The following is a 27,499-nucleotide window of genomic DNA, read 5'->3' on the forward strand; positions in this document are numbered from 1 at the left end:
GTTGAGCAATCATATTACGATTTTAATGGAAAGTGAAAGTCAAGTGTCTAAATTAAATTAAAGGACCTAGTTAGATGCTGTAGGTGATAACACGTTTTCAATTATTAGTGAAGACAAAGAAAAGCACTAACTATCTTTTAACAACTCCAACTCAGAAAATATTTTACACGATCCTCAGGGTCAAGTAAGATATCTTCACTCTGCTACCATCCCTTCTTCTTCCTCTTCTGCTTCTTCTTGAATGAACAACGCCATAGAGAGAAAGAAGCAAAGAAAAGCTAAGTCGGAGGGATTCTAGAAAATGATAATATCCCTATTCACATGATGGCCTTGTTGAACTAACTAGCTACTTCGCATACATGTGTTTGCCACATGCTCACTGCTCAATGCTTCAATGGCTCACCAACCCACTATCTATGCAAGTTCATTTTTTTCAATAGATATGAGATGGCCAAAAGTAAAGAGGGTTTTTGCAGAAGATTGAAAATTTAACCTTTAATTATTTAATAACGATGGGTATGATTAATTTATTGAATTTTTTAAAAATTAAAAAGCTAAGGGATGTGTGGGTATATATATGTAGAGTAAGAGTGGTTAGTGAGCATAAATATGAGCATGTGAAGTGTTTAGGAATGTGTGGTGAGTGCGTATGGGAGAGAGTGACAGTAACATGTACTAAAAGGCAAGAATAGCACAGCTGAGACCCTTTTCCTTCAAGATGCATATAACTCCATTGCTGTAAATATCTTTTTCCCTTGTTAGTATAATTTCTTTATCGCCACTATGCCTACAATGTGACTCCAACGACGACCCTAACTTTAATATATATGATGATGATTATGATTAAAATAACAAGGAAAATATAAAAAAAGGGACCTCTGTGTGGAGGCCCATGCTTTGCTTTCCCTTTAGGAGCCCCCCCTCGTTACTTTCAGTGCTCTCCTTTTCCCAAAGAGACACTGTAAAAGTCTCGACTCTAAGCAATCTCCTACTCCTTTTGCCTTAGTACAGGACAACCATCTATATACTATCCCTCCCAAGAACCCACCTTCCTTTTTCATTATTATATCCTTATAATGACCTGTCTCTATTATGTTCCCTTTTCTTTATTTCTCACTCTCCCCCCTCTCTCGTCTCTGTCCTCCATTTCATTTATTAAATACTAGGGTATTGATTGGGAACTTGAGTGCTTGCAGGCCTTTTAATTTGTTGCTTCTTTAACCTTGAGAAGGAGGAAACCGAGAGGAAAAGAAAGAGGAGCAAACAGTTTACTCGTGGAATGGAGCACGAAGGGAGAGGGAGAGAGTTGTCGAAGAAGCTACATATAAACAGATGTCTAAGTAAACTTCCATATGTGTGTCTATATATATATATGATCATTCCTCTTCCAGTCGTTACTGGTAAAGTGAGAGAAATCATCGGACGACAAGGGAAGATATTAAATCACCGATTAAAGCTTGATATCTGCACACGGAGGCCAAGAAGGAAAGAGGGGTGTCGGGAATGAAGTTTGATCCGAAATCATTGATGTCTCCGTTCCATTTTCTGATCAATTTGGATTGATTGTGACCAAAGACAAGTATATATAGATAGAAAGAAAGAGAAAGAGATTTGTGATCCAAGACCACCACATATATCTTATCATCTCTCTTACTCTCGGATCTCTTTCGCTTTCCTTCTTGATCTACTAATTACTGCGCGCGCGCGCGCATATATACTGTGTGTTCTTGTTATATTCGATCGATGCATGAGGGATCATACGGATGGCTGGATCTCGGACCAGGCTTCATTCCTCACACCTATCTTTCCTCGTACAAGTCATTCGTCCGCTCATCGCCGCCGCCATCAAGCCAAAGGGGTAAGCCTTGTTTGTTTTTCCTTGCTATTATTATATCGTTTGATTATCAAATATGAACAGATCCTCATATATAAGATCGTGCGGGGGTTTCTTTTCGGCTCATTTTAATTTCGTTTACACTGATTTGATTTATGAGTTTGGGGTTCTGGGGAGAGATCCAGGATTGGAAAAGGTCTTTATGAAGCGAAAGATGAAAGATTTTATTATCATACATATATATTCCTTCTAGCTATATTTGCAGCTTTAGAAGCTCAAACAGCAACACACAGTGTACATATCTACTATATATGTAACTTCTTAATTAAAGTTCAAGAGCAGGTATCTAGCCAGACCAAATATACCTCAATTTATAGAAACCACACCGCTATCTTTATTTTTATACCAAATAATGATGCACTAGGCCATATTCCTATTGAGGCATCTTTAAAGATAGTAACTGTTGGCCGGTTTTTGCTCCTTTTTTATCTTTCCAAGTATATATCTTTTTCGATGATTAATAAATAATTGGTGTATGTTCTAGATTGTGATCATTTTCGTCCATTATAAGGCAATTGTTGCTCAACAGTTATACCTCTTGTTCAAGGGCGACTGATGCTAACGAACAGAACCAGGAGTAGTGTGCGCTTGCGCGTGTGTGTTCATCGTCTTATATTCTATACCTCTCTATTATTTTCAGTACTGCTTTGAAAATTTCCACTGTTCATCATTTTGTTCACGAACTGGGACAACGTGCGTCTATGTAATGCGTGGATTTCCACTCCTCGTAGCGAGTCTGAAACAATATATATGTGGGTGGATACTTGTTAAGAAACCCTAGTTCGTAAACATGTTCATTTCTCGTGTGCACTATGCATTTACAAATTCAATGAGCAGATAAATGACACACACACATATATATAACAGAGTTGATTTGCTTTGGCAAATATATATATGTATGTATGTATATGTATAGCGTCATCTTCTTGGTGCCAACAGAAGCTACCAAGTGACATGGTCTCCCTCTCCCCAGTGGCTTAACAGTAGTTCTGCTTTTCTCGTAACACTGGGCGGCCCAGAACTCGAAAACGGTAAGTAATCTTGTCCTTGGCTTTCACTTTTCTGGGCGTCAAACACACACAAACACGAAATGCACAGTACAGCAGCGCCTACAGGGTAGATTTCTGGTGTATCTGATGACATATACTGCATTGTACAGCATGCTTGCAAAGGCAATGTCGTTTGATTCCGATTCCTTGAGTTTTAAATGCACTAATCCATCCCTTAATTATTATTCTATGGCACACTTACACAAGTGAGATGCATGCTTGCTGCTGTATATGCATAAACTATTATTTATTTTACTGAATTTTATGCTCTTCCTTTTCTTATTCCATTACATGAATTGTAAACTAAGCAACAAAACAAAACAAAAACAAAGTTCCTTACGTGGGGGGCAAAAGCCACCCACGTGAAAAAGAAGTGCATGACAGAGCTAGGGTATTGGCCTGAAGCGAGTGAAATCTGGAAATTTCCCATTCACGGTTCCCTTTTTTTTTTTTTTTTGTATACATCCTTCCTTCAGATTACCATTTACTTTTCTTCTTGTGGATGCGTATACATGTAGGTAACTACGTATACATGCAAAAATAATAATATGTGAACTTACTGATGAGCTTTATTGCATGGATATATGTAGATGTTAGTGTTACAATTTGTTTTTCTATAAAATTGCTATTTGAGGTAATTTTAGCCAGTTATTTGTTTTGGCTCCATGAGTACATTGATTATGCATGACGTATCACTATTTAATTATAAATATATTAATGTTAGGGTGCATTTATTATCGGTCAGATCACGGACGCATCAATTTCATTTAATTATAGTAAATGAAAACATATATATCAATTAACCCCATCGGCTATATATGAATTATTGGCTTTAACGGGAAAATATTTCCATAGCTAGACCCCCTCTGTGTGTGTGTGTTGTGTGTGTGTAGATAATATAATGGCTATGAGCATCAGAGATATCTTGAACTGCAACCCAAACAGTGGGCATACTACTGCTGCATATATTATGTCCCCACAGTTATACCCATTTAATTTCTTCTGTTTTACCCTTTTCATTTTCATCCAAACTTTTGTTTTTCTTAATTGCACATAAATTTCGTATTCAGTAACGCATTATATATATCGGCAAGTCTTCATTTTCTTTTCATATCATAAAATGCTAAAGTCGGCGAAGTTCAACGTAACTAAAGAAAATATCAAAGCAGGTCATTGCGGGCTATACATGAAAATACCCACGCAGCCCTAAGCTTTGTATGGTTCTTGGTTGTTTAAACTTGACACGCATGTCTTGTTGGGCTGCTGAATTCTCTGCACAAGATTTCTTTTTTGGGGTTATATTTTCAATATAAAAATCTTAGAAGTGGAAAATTATATATCGAGAGATTTGGATTCAGCGTAATTAAGGAGCACAGGCTCACTAAATTATTTATTAGATTAAAGAGTAAGTTTCAACCTTTTTACTTCTTTATTGACTTCCTTTGAGCATAAAGCCTCTTGGTTCTCGATTTCTTTTTAGGTAAGCTAACTGATCAACAAAGGTTCTGAAATTCTTCGTCTCAAAACAGCATCTGAGGTTTTCAGGCTGCTGTTCAACTACAACCTCGACTTCTCACATCTTAAAAAAGGAATATCTTTTACAAATTAAATTATTAATACGATGGTATCATAGTTAGTACTACGTCCGGTTCTTAATATAAAAACTAGTTTGAATTTCAATTTGGTTTTAAATATAAAATCCCAATTCACTTTGTCTTTCATATTTATTTATTTATTTTCCAAAGTACTCCTTATAGTAGTTGCACATGTTAAAATACCCTTACTAATACACATGATTAGCAAAAGTATTTTAAAAAAAAAAACACATAGTTATTACAAATGACTAACTTGACTAATTGTCTTAATCTATTCAAATTAGTTAACTAACTCTTATATTAAGAATACGAGGTCGTACATATTTCTTGCATAAGTTTTCAGTTATAATTTGTTTTTCTTTATACCAACGGGGATTGGGTCTAGCAGAAGGGGCTAGTCCCTCACAACGTGGCGAACTAAGGTTCAAATCCCCGCTGGGAGATGTACTCACATTTAGCGCCCGACAGTACCTCAAATAAGATTGTCTCTAATAGGAGGATACCTATGCTTCAAAAAACAAATTGGTTTTTTTTTTGTGGTGCAATGAGGCTGAGCCCAACAAAACATGAAAAAGATCAAACTACTCCCCGAATAGATCGACGAATTCAATCATAAATCATGTTTAGAAAATTCGTTTTAATATAAAGACTCAAAGTTTTGATTCCTGTACATGGTGGTGGCTAGTCCAGTCTTGTGATACTATAGCGCAGTATAACAATATAGCAGTGATTTATATATATATGGTGGGGTGTAGCCGACATTGTTAGATCCAAGATTAATGCAGGATTGCCGGGACAAATCAAATGTGAGTTTCGTTTTCCTTTGGGCTTTATGTTTGCCCTTTAATCATCATAAAGGATGCCGTCAAAGCCTTCTTTTGAATGAATTCTGATCCCCAATTTAAATGCAAAATCATTATGCTACTGTATACAAAGTTGCAGTTGGAACTTGGAACTTGATTTGAAACCTTGTCGCTCACACCTCTCCTCTTTCTGCTGGAATCATACCAACCCTTAAACACACATTTATCTAATAACTGATGCTTCTCCAATTCGTTACTGATTATTCAAATCCATCAACATTTTTTATCCTATTCGAAACCCAGAATATGTTCCACATTATTCTCCCATCATTAACAATCATATGATATGCTCAGTCTTCTAAACATGGTCCCCCAAACACAATGTCTCTGCTCGTATGTGCGTATGATTTCTTAGGAAGAAAAAGGGCATCTCCAATGTTGTTTTTATTATATACTAAGCGCACACCTATATGCGGTAGCAAATTATCATCAACAACGACAAAAAGTCGTGAACCTCCATTTTAGTTTTTATAGAGTTGATATTTGACTATCACGTGGATCTCTTCTGCTCTGAGCCATTACGAGTTTGGCTTCGGTGTGATTGGAGGCATATGTCGATAGCAAGTTGTATCCCACTGTCTTAGCATAATCACAATGTAGCCCAAGAGAAGAGAATGAGATCAATAAGAATACCTGGGAATGTGTGAAAAGGAGTGAGCCTCTTGCTCATATCTTTGTCAAACTTCCCATTTAATATAATAAAGCTGTGTTCGGTGACAAATCTCAGTACGTCGGTGACACAAAAGCCTTCCCACCCCCATTTCTCGCTCCCCCTGTTCTCATGTGGGCCCTTTAAATCAAGGGACGGCCATAAAGCAAAGGCTACATTTGACAAAGAATCTTCTCTGCTAAGAAAATCCAATAACAAGTGAAAAGGAAAACTATTATCCTAACAATTAAAGCCGAGCAGAGCATGAAAAAGGAACAACATACACAGCTGGAGAGACCCACAAAACTCAAAGGGTCTAAAGGTGCTTGAAGAATAAGTTATCATCGTTTCACATTTATTTCTTAGTCCCTGTTTCTCTGGGTTTCCATCTTTTTCCAACCATAAGCGACTCACATTCCACAACCTGTAATATATAACTTTTATGGCTATAAAAAAACATATGAACAGAACAAAGTATGAATTATTACTTGCCTCCTTTCCAACTTTTTCTGAAATAATATATAAGCAGCACTCATGATATCCATCCCCCCTTCTTTTTTTTTCTTCCTTCATAACCATACTCGGTTGGCTAGGCCATGAGTTTTGAGCCCTGTAAGTCACACCTTTGCTTCCTGCAAATTAAACTTGTGAGGGACAATTACGAAGAACGAGACTAAACAGGTATTATGGGCACAGTTCGTAAACTAATAGTAGAGGTTGTGGACGCTCGAGATCTTCTCCCGAAAGATGGGCGCGGCACTTCCAGTCCATACGTGATGGTGGACTTCTACGGCCAGCGGAAACGAATCCCGACGGTGGCTCGTGACTTGAACCCCGCCTGGAATGAAACGTTGTCGTTTAATGTGGGTAAGCCTTCTGATATTCTCGGTGACATGCTTGAACTCGATGTTCTCCATGACAAGAATTACGGTCCCACCCGACGCAACAATTTCCTGGGTCGAGTTCGGCTGAGCTCTTCTCAGTTTGTGCGTAAAGGCGAAGAAGCCCTGATTTACTACAAGTTGGAAAAGAAAAGCTTTTTCACCTGGGTTCGAGGTGAAATTGGGTTGAAAATCTATTACGCGGACGAGGAAATTCCACAGCCTTCTCAGCCGCCACCGCCGGCACCAACAGAAACACCGCCAGAGGAAGCAAAGTCCGAGAAAGCACCAGCACAAGAGGAAGCGAAGCCCGATGCAACAGCAGCCCCAGAGGAAGCGGAGGCAAAGCCACCATCTGAAGCAGCAGCAGCGGAGCCAGATAAAGTCGAACAGTCTGAGGCGGCGGCTGCTCCACCTACGGAACCACCACCGGAAAGCGACAAGACCAGTGAAGAGCCAGCACCTGCTGAAGCTCCCACACCTGAAACTGAAAATGCAGCTCCTGATGCAGAAAAACCAGTTGTGCCTGAGCAGCCGCAACCGCCGACAGTAGAAGACGCCGATCAGGTGAAAGCTTCACCACTGGAAACATCTAGAACAATGCCTGAAATAAGGTTCAGTGGGCTCAACGTTCCACAAGGACCACAACCAATTCGAAGGGCAGCATCCGCAGCGAGCTTCACGTCCGACGTGTCGGACACCATGTCCATGGAGCGATGCTCGTTTGATCTAGTTGAGAAGATGCACTACCTCTTCGTTCGGGTCGTGAAAGCACGATACCTGCCCCCTAACTGTCATCCCTTCGTGAAAATTGCAGTTTCCGGTCATCAAGTCACATCCAAGCCCGCGCGTAAGACCACCTTATTCGAATGGGACCAAACGTTTGCTTTCGGCCGCGACTCCCCCGAATCTGCTTCCCTCCTTGAAGTCTCCGTGTGGGACCCGCCTTTTTCAGCTCCCGCCACATCAGACGAGGACTCTGGCTGTTTTCTGGGCGGGCTTTGCTTTGACGTGTCGGAGATCCCACTCAGGGACCCGCCAGACAGCCCCTTGGCCCCACAGTGGTACCGATTGGAAGGTGGCGGGGCCCGCTACGGGGACCTTATGCTTGCCACGTGGGTCGGCACGCAAGCTGACGAGTCATTCCCTGACGCGTGGAAAACGGACACGGCTGGGAGTGTTCATTCTCGCGCCAAGATCTACCAATCCCCGAAGCTGTGGTACCTGAGAGCCACGGTGCTTGAAGCTCAGGACATTCTGCCGTTGACGGTGATGAAAGAGGCATCCTTCCAGGTTAGAGCTCAACTCGGATTTCAAGTGCTCAAGTCAAAAGTCTCCGTTAGTCGTAACGGCATTGCTTCGTGGGACGACGATTTAATCTTCGTCGCAGCGGAGCCTTGGAGTGACCAGCTTATTTTCACTCTTGAAAATCGGCAACCTAAAGGATCGATCACAATGGGTGTAGTGAGAATACCTCTGACTAACATTGAGAGAAGGGTAGATGACCGTAACGTAGCATCCCGTTGGGTCCCTTTTGAGGATGTCAACAACGACAAGAGAGTTTACAAGGGCAGGATCCACCTGCGCTTGTGCTTCGATGGGGGGTATCACGTGATGGATGAGTCTGCTCACGTGTGCAGCGATTTCCGTCCCACGGCAAGGCAACTTTGGAAGCCGCCGGTTGGCACAGTTGAACTAGGAATCATCAGATGCAGGAACCTCGTACCCATGAAAACTGTAAACGGCAAAAGCTCCACGGATGCGTATTGTGTAGCCAAATACGGCAACAAATGGGTACGTACTCGAACCGTATCCGATAGCTTGGATCCCAAGTGGAATGAGCAATACACGTGGAAGGTGTTTGATCCCTGTACGGTTTTGACCATTGGAATCTTTGATAGCTTCGGAGTACACGGAGTAGATTGTGAGGAAGAAGCCGCAAGACCCGATTTTCGCATCGGCAAGGTACGAGTCCGCATATCCACGTTGCAAACGGGTCGAGTGTACCGAAACACATACCCGTTACTTGTTTTGACCAGCGCAGGGACGAAGAAGATGGGTGAAATTGAGATTGCCATCCGATTCATTCGAACCAGTCAAAGGTTGGATTTCCTTCAAGTGTACTCACAGCCAATGCTGCCGTTGATGCACCACATCAGACCCTTAGGATTGGCGCAGCAAGAAATGTTGAGAAACACGGCGGTAAAGATCGTGGCGGGACACCTGTCGAGATCAGAGCCACCGTTGAGAAGAGAGGTAGTGCTTTACATGCTAGATGCAGACTCTCACAACTTCAGCATGCGGAAGGTACGTGCTAATTGGTACAGAATCATCAACGTGGTCGCGGGGTTCATCGACATCCTACGGTGGATAGAAGATACACGTGGGTGGAAGAATCCAACGGCCACCATCCTCGTGCATGCATTGCTGGTGATGCTGGTGTGGTTTCCTGATTTGATAATTCCGACGCTGGCATTTTACATATTCGTGATCGGAGCGTGGAACTACAGGTTCCGGTCAAGGGATCCACTTCCGCACTTCGATCAGAAAATATCACTGGCGGAGGTCGTGGATCGGGAGGAGCTGGATGAGGAATTCGATACGGTGCCGAGCAGCAGGTCGGGAGATATGATACGGGTGAGGTACGATAAGTTGAGGATGCTGGGGACACGCGTGCAGACCGTACTGGGCGATATAGCGGCGCAGGGGGAGAGAGTGCAGGCGTTGGTGACGTGGCGAGATCCACGTGGGACTGGCATATTTGTAGGGATGTGTTTGGTTGTGGCGTTAATGCTGTACCTGGTGCCGCCCAAAATGGTGGCGATGGCTTTTGGGTTCTACTATTTAAGGCATCCCGTGTTCCGTGATAGGACGCCTTCGCCTGCCCTTAACTTCTTCAGAAGGCTTCCTTCATTGTCAGATCGAATCATGTGATACATTAGCGGAATGTACGACTCTGAGTTGCTTTCTTTCTTCTTGTTTAATGAAGCAAAGTGAACTATAGATGAGTTATATATGTTCATTGCTCTGTTACGCTGGCGTATTAATAAACATCTCTCTTCAATAATCTGATTTTAGGCTTTAGCCATGGGATTGGGTGGAATGCCGAGATTTAAAGAGCTGTGTCGTTTGTTGTCCCTTGAATACATCCCAATCAAACAAAAGTTACACAACCACACAAGTCACTTCAAACGGCAATATATGTTCTAGAAAGATCTTATTTGATGCCGTCTTTGTTCTTCCAGTTAATTAAGGTCAAATGCGTGTCTGAGAAAGGCACGCAGACACAAGGGCTCCACGGAAGCAAGGAAAAGGACATCTATTTAAAAACAAAAAACAAAATTGATAAAACGAAAAAAGTGGTCCGTCTGATCAGTTGTTGCGCCGCATCAGCTTTGCGACGCAGAAGGAATATCTTTAACCCACCCAAAACATATTTCATAGAAGCTCTTTTTCTTTTTTTGGTGACAAATTTCATTGAAGCTTTTATGTATACGTAAAATGAACTTTAAATAAATCAGGTCTGGAGCTCAGACATGATTCCGAATTTAAAATTGGCTGCAACATTGCTCATAGTTTTTTTTTTACTAGTAACGTTGGATTTTTTGACTTCCCGGTGCATGAGAACACAAAACTCATATGGTCATAAACCCAGTTTTGATGCTCATTGCGGTGGTAACTACTGTGGTATTTATTGTTGTAGTGAAATCTACATCATATTTAAATCTTGGCTTTTTAATTAAATTTGAACTGTTGAAGTTTAATAAATATCATAAGTATTAAAACTAGTTTTTTGGTAATAGTATTAAAACTAGTTGAATGCATTAGAAAACATTTTCACAACAGGGATTGGTGGCAATAGCGTTCTTCATCCCTACACAAGAATTTCTTTTCTTTTGTTTTTTTTAATAAGATAATACTACCTCCGATCCTAATTATAAGAGCTACTTAACTAATTCGAGAAGATTAAGGAAAGAAATCAAGTTAGTTATTTGTAATAGATATATGTTGTTTTCTTAAAATATCTTTGGTAATCAAGTGTATTGCTAAAACTACTATTGATAAAAGGGTTACTTTGAAAAAAAATGAATAAACATGAGAAACAAAGTGGATTGAGGTCTTATATTTAAGAATAAAATAAAACTCAAATAAAGTATTATATTAAAACAGGAGTAGTTTTTTTTTTTATCATTACTTTGACCGGCTGACCCAATGAAACACAAATAATTGCGCAAATGACCCAATTTCTTCGACGCAATGGAGATGATAATGTTTATAATTGGTGAGAATCTTGGGTTGGCTCCACGCAATGATGCGCTAATATCAAATCAATATCCATCCAAAATTATTTATAAAAAAACCAATCAGCCACTGAATTCTGCTCATAATTAGGTAATAACGCTGACAACCCCCTGTCTCTCATGAAATTCAACCCGCCGGCGTCCCCTTAACTGATGACGTATTAAATTTGTGAGCAATAAAAAATAGTTTCTGATTTTTTTTAAAAAAATCCGTGCTCCAGTTCCCTTGTTAGGAGAACAAGTTTGTGATGTTTAAATTATGTCCATGAAATAAATAAATAATACCCTGTAATGATCCGGTTAGCTAATAATATATAGTTTTTTTAATAAATGAGGGATTATGAGTTCATACGCACAAAATATGTCTAATGCTAAATTTAAATGAGACCTCGTTTAAAAATGGGTTGTATTGTCACTAAAAAACTTGCCGTTCTCTGTATGTTTATTCATGACTGCCAAAACAAGGGGAACACTGATTTGTCTATCGTATGATGATACTGACCGTTCAGCTGCTTTTTTTGTTGTCAAAACAAAAGTTATTCAGCTAATTAAATATTGAAAAAATTTGCAAAAATGATGGCTGAATTTTAAAATTTCAAATCAAGAATTATTACAACATGTGTTACCATTTGCTTTTTGAGTATGGTAACTAGTATTAATTTAAAATTTTGAAATTCAACAATAATTTTTTAAGTTTTTTTTTAAAGATTATGCTGTATGATCACAGAAAAGACGATGAAAATGAAAACAATAAGTTTCAGGAGCTGAGCTTCTGTTTTTTTTTTTTTTTTTTGCCCTCATAAAAGAGAAAATTCAGCGAATGATGAATTATTCTTTTACTTCTTTTTCAAAGAAAGGTTTTCGGGCAGAGAGTTTTTTTGGTATTTGCCTTGAATATACTCCTCTGATTCTATTTATAGGACAGAGAAAAAAGATATTTTTTGTTCTATTTATAAGGCACTAAGAAAATTTTTTTATATAAATCTACAATGTTATCCCTCATTTATTAGTGTGTTTACTTTATTTACATGATTTATAATGTATATTAAATAAGGATAAAGTTGAAAAATTATTGAATTTTAAATGAGAATTAATAAAATTTTAGATTTTTTTATCTATTTAAAATATACTGAAAATAACTTATAAATAAGATAAAAAGAGTAAATACGTATGGCAGGCGTGTTTCCTGCAAGAGGATCTCAATATGATCACGTCCCGGTTGTTGATAAGGTTTTCCTTGTGGTTAGTTCCTTGAAGATAAAATAGACGTGACACGCATGATAAAATAATATTGAAAATTATGATGCATTTAAATCTTTTTAAAACCATCAATCAACATTTTTTTTAAACAAAACAAAATCAAAATCAATCATTCCAAGTTGACAAAACTGGATGTAATTTTTTTAGTATTTTGTAATACAATTGTAATCTTTTTACTGTTCAATTACTCCGCTTCAATATCTCGATTTATTCCACTAACACGGAGTATTTTGGAAGAAGATATTTAAGGTAAAAATATTTAAGATAACAACCACATCGACATCAAGAAGATATGCGTGTGTATTTGCCAACAACATCAAGAAGATGATCATTACCCTCACCTTCACGTCAACCAACTCAACTCACCTAAAGTTTCAGCGAAAAGTGAAATTCTCATCTGGCGCTGTTTTTCCTTTTCCCTCGTGTACAGCCGATGGTCGTGAGTTTTGAAATTTCAAAAATGTAAATCTAAAATCTCAGATTTTTTCATACCAAAGAAATGAATCCATCTAATTGTCGATGCGGAGCACAGGTGGCGTCCATGTCCCTACCTTCTCGGGTCTCCCTACAATGCCTATATATTTTGCTTCCCACCATTTTCTTCCCATCGCAGGCCGTCTTCGAAGATCTTATTCTCTGGATCTGGAGACGCAGAATAGTCACTGTAATTTCTCCTGTTCTGTCATTGCCGTCTTCATCTGCATAACTCGTCTTCTGCTTTCGTATTCTTTCTCTTCTGATTATTATTTACGCCATTAACCACAGTCTTGAAAAATGTTGACCTTGCATTTAAAATCTCATTCTCGATTGAAATACTGCTGCCATACAACTAATTCCAGCCTCCACACATAGTAGTATGTTGCTTCTTACCACCGGCGCCCGAAACGCGATTTAATTGTCCCTGACATCGTGGGAACCTTAATATAATGCATCCGAGTGATATGCTTACGGCTCTTAACTGGCTAAAATCATGGTCAGAGGATTAACTAACTCATTTCTGATATGTACGTTTCTATATATAGGAAGCTGAAGGAAATGGTTAAAATTCTCGTGTTCTTGGCGGGGCTCTGGCTGTTGGGGGGTTGGGCATACCTCTCAGTGCCCGAATACATGAAGTATAAAGACCCCAAACAGTCAATTGATGCGAGGGTCGAGGATCTTATGAGCCGCATGACTTTTGAGGAGAAGATTGGCCAAATGCTGCAGATTGAACGCAAGGTTGCGTCTGCTGATGTGCTCCAGAAATATTTCATTGGTAAAGACCACTACCCCCTCTCACCTCTATGATAGTTACACATCAATAAATGGAAAACGTCTCTTTTGCCTAGGGAGTGTAATGAGTGAGGGTGGGAGTCGTCCTGCTCCGCATGCTTCAGCTGAAACCTGGATTAACATGGTGAATGATTTTCAGAAGGGTGCTTTGTCAACTCGGCTGGCTATCCCAATGATTTATGGAATAGACGCTGTTCATGGCCATGGCCCTGTTTCCGGAGCAACTGTCTTTCCTCACAATATTGGACTTGGAGCTACCAGGCAAATAGATATAATACCTTAATATTAATGCTGCTCCATCTATTGTTACTTCTGAAAAATTTTATTTTCTGCGATAGGGATGCGTACTAACATACGTTCCATAAGACCTTTTGAATCAAAATCATTTCAAATGAGCTTGATACGAGCACAAACCTTGTTTTGAAAGTGAATTTAGGTCTCTTAATTACTAATTACTAGATCGAAAGAATTAGACAAAATGCTTCGGAGCTTTCTTTTTCGGGGCTCAGCATATATAGACACTACACATCTATTTTGATGGTCAGGGACCCAGAACTTGTGAAGCGAATTGGAGTTGCCACTGCCCTTGAAGTTCGAGCTACTGGAATTCCGTATGCTTTTGCACCCTGTATAGCAGTAAGTGACAAATATGAACTTCCTTCGCTTAAAGATGATTTTACTTTTAACCTATGACTTTTACTATTTATAGGTCTGCAGAGATCCGAGATGGGGTCGGTGTTACGAAAGCTACAGTGAAGATCCTAATTTAGTACAAGAGATGACTCAAATTATATCAGGATTGCAAGGGGACATTCCTGATAACTTATCCAAGGGCGTCCCTTTTGTTGGTGGAAAGTAAGAATATGTAGAATGAGGCATCTGGCTTTAAATTGTTATTTTCCTCTGCTTTTACGACTGAGGAGCCATTCATTACTTCCCCTGGTTATGTTTGATGTCTTGGGTTAATCTAAAGCTTTCCGTAAAATTCGGCCCCTCCTCTCGGTCCCGGTGCAGGACGGTTTATCAAATGACAGATCTTTATATTTACTGACACTTCCCGTGCTTTCTATCTCCCATTTTGGGATTATTTATTTCCTCACGGGCCACTAGAATAGAAATAGGGCGAATGGTAATCACATGCTGGATTCTTGTTATGATTCTTTTGAAGTACCTGTTTGCATTTTAAGCTGCAAAATACGGCAAAACTGTTCTGTTTCATGCTAGACTATGCATTTGAGGTTCAGTTTGCACTTAGTTATACAAATACTCGTATTTTCTTGCTCAGAGAGAAGGTTATAGCATGTGCTAAGCATTATGTGGGTGATGGCGGGACAATTCACGGGATTGACGAAAACAACACAATTATAGATAGAGATGGATTGATGAGGATTCACATGCCCGGCTACGTGGTCTCTATTAGCAAGGGTGTGGCAACAATCATGATCTCATACTCAAGTTGGAATGGAGTAAAAATGCACACCAATCGCAACCTCATTACTGGCTTCCTTAAAAGAAAGCTCCATTTCAAGGTAGAATTATTTGATCTCAATTGAAATTTTGAAGACCCTTTTGATAATCTTACCTGCACAAGATAATTAACTTGCGGCTTATTCCAGGGTTTTGTTATATCAGATTTTGAGGGCCTGGACAGAATCACCTCCCCACCTCGTGCGAATTACACTTATTCAATCGAAGCCGGAGTTAATGCTGGCATTGACATGGTAGGTCACGTCTACGCTTAACAGTCCATTATGGCTTTTTAAATTTTCATCCCATGATTAAGCATTTTGTCCTGTAATAAACTTTTCTTGCGATGCAGTTCATGGTTCCAAAGAACTATACAGAATTTATAGATGGTGTAACCAGACTGGTTAAAATGAAAGTCATTCCTATGACTCGAATCGACGATGCAGTGAGAAGAATTTTGCGGGTCAAGGTCATGATGGGTCTTTTTGAAAATCCATTGGCTGATTACAGCTTAGTCAAATATCTAGGAATTCAGGTCAGATAAGTGTCAAAAAATAAAAATTTCTTTTAAGTCTCAACGTTTCACAATTACATGGAAGGATAACCCTGTAACTTATATATCACCACAACCTGTACAGGAGCATAGAGAATTAGCTAGGGAGGCTGTAAGGAAATCATTGGTCCTACTGAAAAACGGTGAGTCACCTGGTGGGCCACTTCTACCTCTTCCTAAAAAGGCGTCAAAAATACTTGTAGCTGGAAGTCACGCTGATAATTTAGGCTATCAGTGTGGGGGCTGGACCATTGAGTGGCAAGGGGTCAGCGGCAATAATCTTATTAAAGGTGAAATTAGTTGCTAATTCCATTTTTCTTTAATATTTTCACGATGTTGCAACTTTTGTTATTGATGTGAGTGTTGGCATGCATCAGGGACTACTATTCTCACTGCTATAAATAACACAGTTGATCCAGAGACCGAAGTGATCTACAAGGAGAATCCCGACGTAGAATATATCAAGTCTAGTGAATTCTCCTATGCCATAGTTGTAGTAGGAGAGCATCCTTATGCTGAAATGCATGGCGACAGCAAGAACCTAACAATCCCCTATCCTGGCCCCGAGACCATTACAAATGTTTGTAGAGTTACAAAATGCGTGGTTGTCATAATCTCTGGTCGCCCTGTTGTTATCGAACCATACATTGCTTCAATTGATGCTCTTGTTGCCGCCTGGCTTCCTGGAAGTGAAGGCCAGGGTGTGGCTGATGTTTTATTTGGTGACCATGGTTTCACAGGAAAGCTTCCACGAACATGGTTCAAAACTGTTGATCAACTACCTATGAATGTTGGAGATCCTCACTACGATCCCCTCTTCCCATTTGGGTTTGGCCTTTCTACCAAACCCACTGAGAAATATTTGAAATCCTCACTATGATCTCCTCTTACCATTGTCAAAGCAGTCCTAGCTAGGTACAGTTTGAGGGATCAAAGCAGCTGTGGTAGTTATTATTTAGTTATACTTCGTGTTACATAAGATAGTTAAACAGGTATACGTTTATTTGTATATATATACAGACCCGATGTGTAATACAATCATCAATAATAAAAATTGAATAATACGTCTCGTTCACTTACCACCTAACCGCCTGACGAGTAGCTTAGCAGTTAGCTCCTACCCCATCACATTAAATACCTTCTGGCCTCGATTGATCTGTTTAGCTTCTGAGGAAAATCATTCACAGAAGAGGTACAAACAAGAAAGCTTGGGGAGCTGTGAGTGTTATATGCGGTCGAACTGCCAAAGTGGATACAAAATTAAACACTTGATAGTTTATCCTTTTCGATTATTGTCAAATCTATTTTCATTTTAACAAGTAATAATACGATAAAACTGAAGAAAAGGATTTTAATTGGAAATGTACAAAATTAATATACAATCCAGCTTCTTCTGCTTAATCCTTATAGTTAATATATGGAAAAGCGCTTACTTGAAAGTGTTTGATCAGGTCCTTTTAAATTGTTTGGATAACAGGGCAAGTATATATGTTAGGTATGGCATATATCGATATATGCTCGTTTTGGAAAATGGATAAAGAGTATCAAATCTCGACCGTCCTTTCGTCAAATAAGATGACATTACTCTGAGACTTGAGCAACAAAAAATATCATGACACTCTAGTGTTATTCAAAACGAAAAATGCTACCTCTGATTCTAATTATAAGATCTCGTTTGTAATCTACAAACGAAATTTTATAATTAAAACTAAAGGTAGTATATACACACAGCAATAGTATCAGTTGATTCAATAATTTTTATAACTTTGAGGTAGGAAAGACCCCCTCAATATCCTCGAAAAACAACCTCTTGAAAGCGTCCATATGGATTGCCTGCAAACAAATGGCGACGACGACGCCATCACCATCAGCGCTGTCCAGAACAAAAGCTATCCCTTCAGAATCCATGAAGCCTGGATCAAGATAAACGGGTTTTCCCCACCCAAAATCCGCCTCACGATATGAAAAATTCATCCAACTAATCACAAACAAATTCGGATTCCCTCTGAATTCTCCATCATATACACTCCTCGCAGGGTAGTAAAAATTGTACCTCACCGCATTCACCTCTTTCTCCCTCTCAATGTAATCAAGAACAGACCTCACATACTCGTCCGTTAGCCTCTCCAGTGCTTCCCGTACATTCCCTACCGCATAATTCAAAGGCTTATGCATGAGGTCGTGAAAAGAACAGGTTGAAGTAACAGTTGGAAAAGCTACGTTCCCTGCATAACCGCTAGGTAATGGAGGTTTCAGACGGTTTCTACAGTTGGCCACCGTCGACAACCTCGTTGGTTGGTCGTCGTTGCCGGCATAACGTGCCTTGCTGACGCACCTCCATACGTGACCCGTGATCACCTCGAAACTACTGTATGGCCGTTTATTAGGTGAAGCAGAGTCGCCGACTTTCTTCTTCAGTTTGTTGACTTGGTCCATCGTCAGCTTCAAAACGACAACAGCCGTCTTGGTTTCGCGTTCTGATCCTTCTAAGCCACGTCCTTCCCAAAGTGGGGGTGGGTGAAACTCGGAATGTTCAAAACGTGGCGTCTTATTCAGTGCGCATGAATCTAGCGCTGTTCGATCGTTGAATGGCATTTCGGTTGAACCTAAAAGCTCTCCTCTGGCTAACTTGGCCCATGAATTGATAAAACGCATGGCTGCGATTCCGTCAATAACGGCGCGACACATGGCCAGCCCGATCGTGAGGCCACCACATGAAAATCTGGTGAGCTGCACAGCCAGCAGGGGAACTTGTTCGATGGGACAACCATAGTCAATGTCTGGGATGAGTTCTTGAACGATCTGGGCAGACACAAAGTCATCCAGATCATCCAAAGTAGAGTGACAATAGGCTTGATAGAAGCGAGCTCCCTTGGCGTTGCAATGGAGTTCCCATCGACCGCCTCCGGCGGCGGATCGACACAATCTGCCGGCAAGGGGATAGTGAGGAACCAGAGTTTGGCTGAGAGAAGTGATTAAAATGTGGTGGGGTTGAAGATCCTGACGAGGGATATTAGATTTGTAAACGTAAAGGAGGGAGCTCCCTTGGCGTTGCAATGGAGTTCCCATCGACCGCCTCCGGCGGCGGATCGACACAATCTGCCGGCAAGGGGATAGTGAGGAACCAGAGTTTGGCTGAGAGAAGTGATTAAAATGTGGTGGGGTTGAAGATCCTGACGAGGGATATTAGATTTGTAAACGTAAAGGAGGGATTCGTGAGTGGAAAGCTTGATTTGCTCGCATAAGGAGGAAGGTAAGGTGAGAGAGGGTGTAGGCGCGGAAGGAATAACGGTGTGAGAAGAGAGAATTCTAACCATGGAGGCGGTGCTTGTTTGGCTTAATTTCAGCTCTGACATCGCTGCATTTAAATGAAATGCATGTGGGGAACTCGTAATTAATATTGGAAGTTTTGAGATGGGGAAAGAGGAAGAACAAGGGTTCGTGAGTGGCTTGACGAGATAAATACTAGAACTTTAGGGAAGAAGATGGGACTTGGGAGGCAATTGGTTCGAATTCGAACAGTGAGCAGAGGGACGAAACTCGAAAGGAGGGGACGGCAAAGATGAGCAAGGTGATGGTGGAAGCACATGTTCTTTTTTTTCGGGGGAAGCAAAGATGAGCGTGGACGAAACGAAACTTGCATGCGTAACGGCGCGGTCGACTCCACATGCGCTTGTAACGAATAAGAGGCACCATTTTTTTTTTTTGTTGGGTTGCAAATAAGAGGCACTTCTTTTTTCTTTTTTTTGGTATAAAAAAATTTAAATAAGTTAAGTCATGTGACTTATCAAGGTCAGGACATGCTTTCAGGTCTAAAGAGTACTTACAAATCACCCATTAACAAAGTTCGCACATCAGTAACGGGATTCAAACTTATAACTTTATAAGTTTTGAACTTACTTTTTACCAATTAGATCAACTTTTATTAGTAATAAGAGGCATTCCTAAAAGAATACAGGTTCGGTCTGAGGCATTGGCTCATGAAATTTGGGCATTTTTAGCATTGAAAGGCTTTTGGGCTCGTATGAACCCAGAAAAAGGGATTCCTCTTTTTTTTTTTCCGGGGACAAAATGTATTCATTAAAAAAACTAAATACCAAAATATAGCTCCTTTCATCTGTGTCTAACCCTAGAAAATAATGAAGATATTAAGAAATATTTAGTTTTGTATCCACAACTTGGACTTTAAAAAGTTTATATTTACTTCTTTGAAATTTGGATTTATATTAGTCATTTTGGATTTTAGAACATTTCAATCTGATTCTTTAATTTTATACAATATTATATATGGTTGTCTTAAAAACTAAATTTAATATGTAAGCATTTTAGAATGTTGGGAAAATGATAAAAAAAAAGACCGCCGAAATAAAAAAATTACAAATAAAAACCTATGACAACATTAGTACGAGTTTTTACACCAGTTTTTATAAACTAGTGTGTGTAATTTTTTTATTTCGGTAGTCTTTTTCTGCCATTTTTCTTAGAACATTTTATCAACATTTAAAATACCAATGTTATTATTTTCTTGTTAACGATTTTAACGTTAAAAGATTAAAAGTATATTCTTTAAAGTTAAAAAAAATCAAAACACTGTATAAAGTTAAAAGACTAAATATATATCTTAAGTTTTTTTTTTTTGGTTCCTTTGGAGTTTGAAAATGTATTGCAATGACATGAAAATTTAATTAAAACAAAAATATTGTCTCAGACTTGAAGCTCGGTTCTGTGTCCAATCAATTCCAACTGGATTTAAAAGGTAACTTTGAGTTTAAAAAAAGTTCCTGGGGACCTAGCCCTTATGACCCAAGCCCTACGCCAGGCCAGGCCTGCCTGTTTTCCAACTCCGGGCACTTGATTGCGCAAGGAGAGCAATGCAATTTCTCCCAATTAGCAATATGTGGGCTTTTGACTGGGACCTACCTTTGAAGTTTGTCTCACGAGAACAGAGCCACATGGCTGATCCCGCTCGCTATGGCCGAGGTTGGATTTTCAAAGTCTGCAGCTTTCGAAGATTGTCCGCTGCATCTTCGGACTGGTTTGCTCCAGGAAAGTAGGATTAATTTCCCCCAATAGTTAATTTTTCCTTATTCTGGGCCTTAGCCCTCTTTTGCATAAAAGGAAAAAAGAAGAGGAGCAGAGCAACACAGTTGAATAACAAATTCATTTATCAATTAATATTCTTAATTTATTCATGTATGAAATACTCAAAGACAAAATATTCAAATATAAGTTTAACAAAATTCCAACCAGCTTTTGTGAAGGGTGTTTCCAGTCCGTTGCTTGGGACAACATATAAAGCAGTATCCTTTTTTATTGGGTCAAATATATGAAGCAATAGGAACCAGTTGGTTCCTAACCCTACAAAATATAAAGCAATATCAGTTGGTTCGATTAATAAATTTCATAACTTTGAGATGTGAAAGACCTTCTCAATATCCTCGTAAAACCATCTCCTGAAAGCATCCATATGGAGTGCCTGCAAACAAATGGCGACAACGACGCCGTCCCCATCAGAGCTGTTCAAAACAAAAGCCTTCCCTTCAGAATCCATGAAGCCTGGACCAAAATAAACCGGTTTTCCCCACCCAAAATCCGCCTCACGATATGAAAAATTCATCCAACTAACCACAAACAGATTCGGATTCCCCCTAAATTCCCCTTCATATACACTCTTCGCAGGGTAGTGAAAATTGTATCTCGCCACCTTCATCTCCTTCTCCCTCTCAATATAATCAAGAGCAGACCTCACATACTCGTCCGTTAGCCTCTCTAGTGCTTCCCTTACATTCCCTACCGCAAAACTCAAAGGCTTCTCCATGAGGTCGTGAGAGGAACAGGTTGAGGTAACAGTTGGAAAAGCTGCGTTCCCTGCGTAACCACTAGGAAGTGGCGGTTTGAGGCGATTTCTACAGTTGGCCAGCGTCGACAACCTCGTTGGCTGGTCGTCGTTGCCGGCATAACGTGCCTTGCTGACGCACCTCCATACGTGACCCGAGATCACCTCGAAACTGCTGTATGGCCGTTTATAATTAGGTGAAGCAAAGTCGCTGGCTTTCCTCTTCAGTTTGTTGACTTGGTCTCTCGTGAGCTTCAAAGCAAGAACAGCCGTGTTAGTTTCGTGCTCTGGTCCTTCTAAGCGGCGACCTTCCCAAAGTGGGGGTGGGCGAAACTCGGAATGGTCAAAACGTGGCGTCTTATTCAGTTTGCATGAATCTAGCACTGTTCGATCGTTGAATGGCATTTCGGTTGAACCCAGAAGCTCTCCTCTGGCTAACTTAGCCCATGAGTTGACGAAACGCATGGCGGCGGTTCCGTCAATGACAGCGCGACACATGGCCACGCCGACGGTGAGACCGCCGCATGAAAATCTGGTGAGTTGCACTGCTAGCAGGGGAACTTGTTCGATGGGACAACTATAGTCAATGTCTGGGATGAGTTCTTGAACGATTTGGGCAGGCGCAAAGTCACCCAGATCATCCAAAGTAGAGTGACAATAGGCTTGATAGAAGTGAGCTCCTTGGGCGTTGCAACGGAGTTCCCATCGATAGCCCCCGGCGGCGGACCAAGACAATCTGCCGGCAAGGGGATAGTAAGGAACCAAAGCTTGGCTGAGAGAAGTGACTAGAATGTGATGGGGTTGAAGATGTTGACGAGGCGTATTGGATTTGTAGACGTAGAGGAGAGGTGCGTGAGTGGGAAGCTTGATTTGTTCACACAAGGAGGAAGGTAAGGTAAGAGAGGGTGTAGGAGCAGCAGGAGTAACAGTGCGAGAAGAGAGAGTGGTAACCATGGAGGAGACGGCTCTTGTTTGATTTGATTTCAACTCTGTTGGTCATCACCGGATTTTAATGAAATGTATGTGCAGGATTCGCAAGCAATGAGGTAATCAACAAGAAAATAAGTGGAAGTAGGTACGCTACGGTTCAATGAACCGTCCATTGTCTTTTGAATCGCAGATTATGTAATGACGTTCTTCAACGAAATTGTAACGTTCAAAAGCTCACAGGAAACTCCATGATATAATGTACTCGAATGTAGATACAAATGAGCAGTAATATGCTGTTATAGAGCCTACAAAGAAAAGGAACTCAGAGCAAGGTACAATTTTGTTATAAATAAATAATTTAACTAATTTCTTAATTTTTTAAATTAATTATCTAATTTTTATATTTATTTCTTATTTTTTTAGGTTGAAACCCGCTCTCTACATTTAGAATTGAGTCAATTGACAAGAGTGAGTAACTTATGACCCTAAGGGTTACTGGTTAGGCAGCTAATTTAGTATTGTAATCAAAGAAGACGTAGAACAATAGAATAGCAGTAGATCGATACCCTCTAACCTATTTTAATAATAACCAAATTAACCGCGAAAAATTTAATAAGAACGCAATGAAAACAATAGCAAATTAAGACCATTCTAAAAGCAATGCAGATAAGATCATTATACTGCAGTAAAATCTACACCATTCAAATACATACAATTTTAATGATCTAGATTTAAAATTTTTAACTACAAATTTTTAAATAAAAAATTATTTTTTTAAAGAAGACTTACAATTAAAAAGATTACATTTATTTTAGATTATCTATAAGAAAAAAAATTTTTGAAAAAACAAAAATATAAAATAATTAAATCTCGACTACACATATTAAATTTACACGGTTGAGATTTAATAAGTATTATAAAACTCATCACTATAGATTTGATAAGTATTATAAAACTCATCACTATAATGAGTATCGAAATTGGTTCCCAACAATTAGAAGTTTTTTTTTTTTTGAGAATTAATTGCAAATTGAAAAGTCTAAGAACTAATTTGCTACATGTAAATTATCTCATATTATCGGTGCCAGGGCATGACATTTCCCTTGGGTGTTTAATTTGCTACATGCTCATATGTCATTCAGCGCCCTCACCGTAAGCACCCTGAAAGGTGAGACAGAGATGGCCTGGAAGGGAATGAAATCACACTCACACAAACATTTGAACAATCAGAATTGTTTTATTCACATACAAAAACTCGTTATTTAATCAGCACAATGCGAGGCAGTATTACTGTATAAGTATAGTCCGAGCAGCTACTGTTCTGCGTCCTTGACCTTCTCGACAGCTACATGATTCTCATTCTCTGCTGCTTTTATCTGACTTTCTATTTCTTCCTTCTTCTGGCGAAGGGCTTCTAATTTGGTATTCATTTTTTCCAGCTTTTGCTTTAGCTTGCTAACATCTTTGGTCTTGTCTTTCTCACCCACCTTTCTCTTCTTCCCGCCTTTGTCCTTCTCTTTCTTTTCCCCCTTCTCCTTTTTAACTTTCTTCCCGTCATCTTTTTCTCCATCGTCCTCCTCCTCCTCATCGCCTCCTTCCACTTCAATCTTCCTCGAAACATCATCACCCCTGATATCCCGTTTATCCTCTTTATCTTCAGGATTCTTCTCCTTCTTCCCTTTTTTCTTGCCCTCTTTCTCATCCTCTTCATCCTCATTCTTCTTTTCCTTTTTTTCTTTCCTTATCCTTCTTGTTCTTCTTCTCTTCAACCGTCATCGCCTTCATTTTTTCCTCCGTCCTTCTCTAGACCCTCATCCTTCTTTGCCTTTTTCTTCTTATCCTTGTCCTTTTATCCTCCTCCTCCTCCTTCTCTTCACAATCCTCACCTTCATCATTTTTCCCTTTCTTTCCCCAGCTTTTCATCCTTGTGTTTCTTTTCCTCTTTCTTCTTCTGATCCTCACCTTCATTTTTTAATCTCATCGTTCTCCTTGCCTCCATTGTCTTTCCCCTTCTCCTTTATTGCGTCTCTTTCTTCATCCTTGTCCTTTTTTCTTTTTTCTTCTCCTTATCCTTCTTATCTTTATCCTTCTTTTCTTATTGTCTCCACCATCCTAACATGCATTCTTCTCTCCCTTCTCATTCTCTCTGTCTTTTTTCGACCTTCTCCTCCTTTTCCTTTTCCTGTTTCTTCTTCTCTTCTTCTCTTCACCATCTTATCCTCATCTTCTTTAGCCTTCTCCTTCTTCGTGTCAATTTTTTTATCTTTTCTTCTTTCCTTTTTCTTCTCCTTTTCTTCTTCTTTTCTTCACCATATAATCACCAATCACCCCCCTCCTCATCTTTATCTTCTTCTTTTTCTTCAATTTCTCTTCATCCTTCTGTTTGTTCTTCACCTCAAGTTTAATGTCACTTTTCTCTTGCTCACCCCCGCCAGGGTTATCCTCGGTCTCGACTTCAACAGATATTGTAGTCTTGTCAGCCATATCTAGATTATCTAAAGTGTTGACGTAAAAGGCCTTCTCGACTGAACTGGAACCGGAAGGTCCCTGAAACACATAAGATAAACATTACTACGTGCGAAGTTATTATTAAACAAATGCAGCTTCCTCGAAAAGAAAGAAAATGAAAGAAAATCAGTTATATAAGCATAAAACAGCCCACGCAGAAAAAAATGGTAATCGATCAATTCAAATTCTTCTAGAGTGTTAATGTGGCTACGAAGGAGGCAGTGTTGAATCATTAACCAAACCATTTGGCCTTATCTGGATTAGTCGGTCCGCTAACCTTCATAGATTTGGATCACACTAAGACAATAGGAGGAAAAATGCAATGTAATTGGTATTAGTTGTGGATATATCAGTCGTAATTTAACAAACATTAATTTTGTTGCAGTAAAACGTAAAAGTCATTCGAAGGACAACCGGGGAGCTAAAATGCATAATGAGCACTTGCTTAACATGGTATTCTCTTTTTGTAGAGAGCCGACGACAGCTGCACAATACACCCAGCCAGATTCAGTTGATAAAAACTGAGCTGAGACAGCTAGAACGAGTCAATAAATCGTTTTATAAGTGGTATTATACTACATGGTTAAGATCAAATCAATCCCGACATATCTGAATCAAACAAAGCAGAACAAAGGTCTCACCAACAAAACAAATTAAAAGGCAAGAAAAATTCCCCGCATAAAATCAAGTGGCAACCAATTTCTAAACCGAATCAGCTGGGCAAGATGATTCAAACGAAAATTAATGCAAAATTGATTTAGATTTGACAAAAATATTACCGAGCAACCGATTTTACTTCCAGACATGGAGACAAGAATCAAAGGATGGAAAACACGATCAGGCAGTGGAAATAATAATAAGCCAAAGGATCGGATCACAGTTAAATCAAATGCCAAATCTGAAGTGAAAGATGGAAAAATACCGGCTGATGATGGCAGCGACCGGATAATTGGGTGCAAAGAAATGGATGCAACTCGCCGAAGAGAACAGAGAATCCGGAATCTGGAAGATTTCCAGGATCGGTGAATCGGTGGTTGGGTTTTGCGGAATTTATATAGCTTTGATCTGATGCGTTGAGTGTAGTGGGAAGTGGGAACCAAACCTCTGAAGATGTGACGTCTACGGTGATCCACCAAAAATCTCACGCGGTGGGTGCATGACCGTTCGCTGGGGATTTCCGCGTCGCGTCGTGAGCGCGGTGGCATGCCATTATTTTCTCACTCCCGCGCGACAAAAACAATCATTTTGGCCCATGAATTAGCTTCTGCTCCTATCTTTGAGGCCCAGTGTTGTTTATTTAATTTAAATCACTAATTGTTCGGTGGCCCAAAAAAAAACCGTGCATAGGTATCCTCTCCATGCAGAGATAATCTTATTCGAATTCAAACTTTAATTCGAAAAGTTAACCCTTTTCTTCTAACTCTAAAAGTTCGTTGGTATAAGAAAAAATAAGAGGAGACGAAAAATTGTAATAACATAACAACAATAAGTCTTAAGCCCTGTTTGGATGGTTTGGCAAAAAATTGCCAAACACTAGGAAAAAAACAGAAACCATGGTTTTGACCCAAAAACTATGATTTGGGGAGAAAATTAGAGGGTGTCAGAGTGGGTTTTGTGTAGTTCTAACGGATATGTGCTTTTTTTCCCCCAAACAGATATACCCCTCAATTTTCATTTTTGTATCCGTTCTCTTCGCCTTTAGTCTTCACTCCTCAAAATCCATTCCTCCTTCTGTCCTCTGACACAAACACCTTGCCACTGGTGAAGTGGGCCGTCAAGTTGTGGTTTGAAGGCGCGGGTGAGAAAATTCTCTAATCTACAGAAGAAGATCGCCCCTTGGGTTGTCTGATCTATCCATCGTTGGCTTGGGTTCGTTGTTGTGATGCATCCTTCGGTGGTGGTTGTGTGAGGTTGCCATCGGTGTGTTCCCTGGCTCAGATCCAGTACTCAGGTAAGGTGTCTCCTCTTGAATAATCAATTCTTCCCTTAGTATTTTCTTCTTCTCCATTGCATTGAAATCCTGCCTTCAATTTCTTGCTACTCTCTATTTCGGTTGGTTCATGCTTGTTCTACCAATATGTTATGCATCGTCTGGTGCTCTTTTTTTTTTTTCTTTATCTAGATTCATAGATTGTTTCCTTCTCAGATTCATCTTACCTGGTTAATTTTCGTTTCAATGCGGCTTAGGGGGGTGTTTGCTTGGTGCATAGCTGCTTTTGCTTGCTTTATAGTTGCGGTTGACGTTTTGGCTTCACTAGTGGGTTGATTTTTTTATTTTGAGTTCATTTGTGTAGCTTGTTTATTTCCTTCTCAGATTTCTGGGTTCATTTGATTTTAATTGCTTGCTCTGTTTGAAACCAAAACATCGTGCTAATCTATTCAGTTTCAGGGATCTGGGTTGCTTTCAGAGTCAGAGGACTTGTTTCTTGGCCATGTAGTTT

At 39.8% G+C, this 27,499-nt stretch overlaps 4 protein-coding genes and 1 long non-coding RNA gene across 5 annotated transcripts; 3 read left to right on the plus strand and 2 right to left on the minus strand.

Moving 5' to 3' along the window:
* The first annotated feature begins 1,047 nt into the window (after positions 1-1,047).
* On the plus strand, positions 1,048-4,211 carry LOC114724635 (uncharacterized). Its single transcript, XR_003738337.1, has 2 exons — positions 1,048-1,858; positions 2,424-4,211. It is a non-coding gene; the product is annotated as an uncharacterized LOC114724635 (long non-coding RNA).
* A 1,900-nt stretch (positions 4,212-6,111) lies between these two features.
* Positions 6,112-9,998, plus strand: LOC114724675 (protein QUIRKY). Its single transcript, XM_028911080.1, has one exon. The coding sequence runs from the start codon at positions 6,737-6,739 to the stop codon at positions 9,863-9,865; it is 3,129 nt and encodes a 1,042-aa protein (XP_028766913.1). The 5' UTR covers positions 6,112-6,736; the 3' UTR covers positions 9,866-9,998.
* A 3,121-nt stretch (positions 9,999-13,119) lies between these two features.
* Positions 13,120-16,871, plus strand: LOC114724627 (beta-glucosidase BoGH3B-like). Its single transcript, XM_028911018.1, has 10 exons — positions 13,120-13,156; positions 13,515-13,747; positions 13,821-14,025; positions 14,310-14,400; positions 14,474-14,619; positions 15,050-15,293; positions 15,381-15,485; positions 15,584-15,766; positions 15,870-16,074; positions 16,162-16,871. The coding sequence occupies exons 2-10, from the start codon at positions 13,528-13,530 to the stop codon at positions 16,662-16,664; spliced, it is 1,902 nt and encodes a 633-aa protein (XP_028766851.1). The 5' UTR covers positions 13,120-13,156; positions 13,515-13,527; the 3' UTR covers positions 16,665-16,871.
* Positions 16,872-17,542: 671 nt separating this feature from the next.
* Positions 17,543-19,323, minus strand: LOC114724621 (spermidine hydroxycinnamoyl transferase-like). Its single transcript, XM_028911011.1, has 2 exons — positions 18,881-19,323; positions 17,543-18,710 (listed from the first exon to the last, which is right to left on the minus strand). The coding sequence occupies exons 1-2, from the start codon at positions 19,138-19,140 to the stop codon at positions 17,543-17,545; spliced, it is 1,428 nt and encodes a 475-aa protein (XP_028766844.1). The 5' UTR covers positions 19,141-19,323.
* A 1,746-nt stretch (positions 19,324-21,069) lies between these two features.
* On the minus strand, positions 21,070-22,574 carry LOC114724614 (spermidine hydroxycinnamoyl transferase-like). The gene has a single exon (XM_028910999.1). The coding sequence runs from the start codon at positions 22,572-22,574 to the stop codon at positions 21,186-21,188; it is 1,389 nt and encodes a 462-aa protein (XP_028766832.1). The 3' UTR covers positions 21,070-21,185.
* Positions 22,575-27,499: the final 4,925 nt, after the last annotated feature.

This window comes from Neltuma alba, unplaced genomic scaffold (assembly GCF_004799145.2).
Source record: "Neltuma alba isolate B1F8T4 unplaced genomic scaffold, ASM479914v2 tig00012194_pilon, whole genome shotgun sequence".
In the NCBI taxonomy this organism is placed as follows: Eukaryota; Viridiplantae; Streptophyta; class Magnoliopsida; order Fabales; family Fabaceae; genus Neltuma; species Neltuma alba.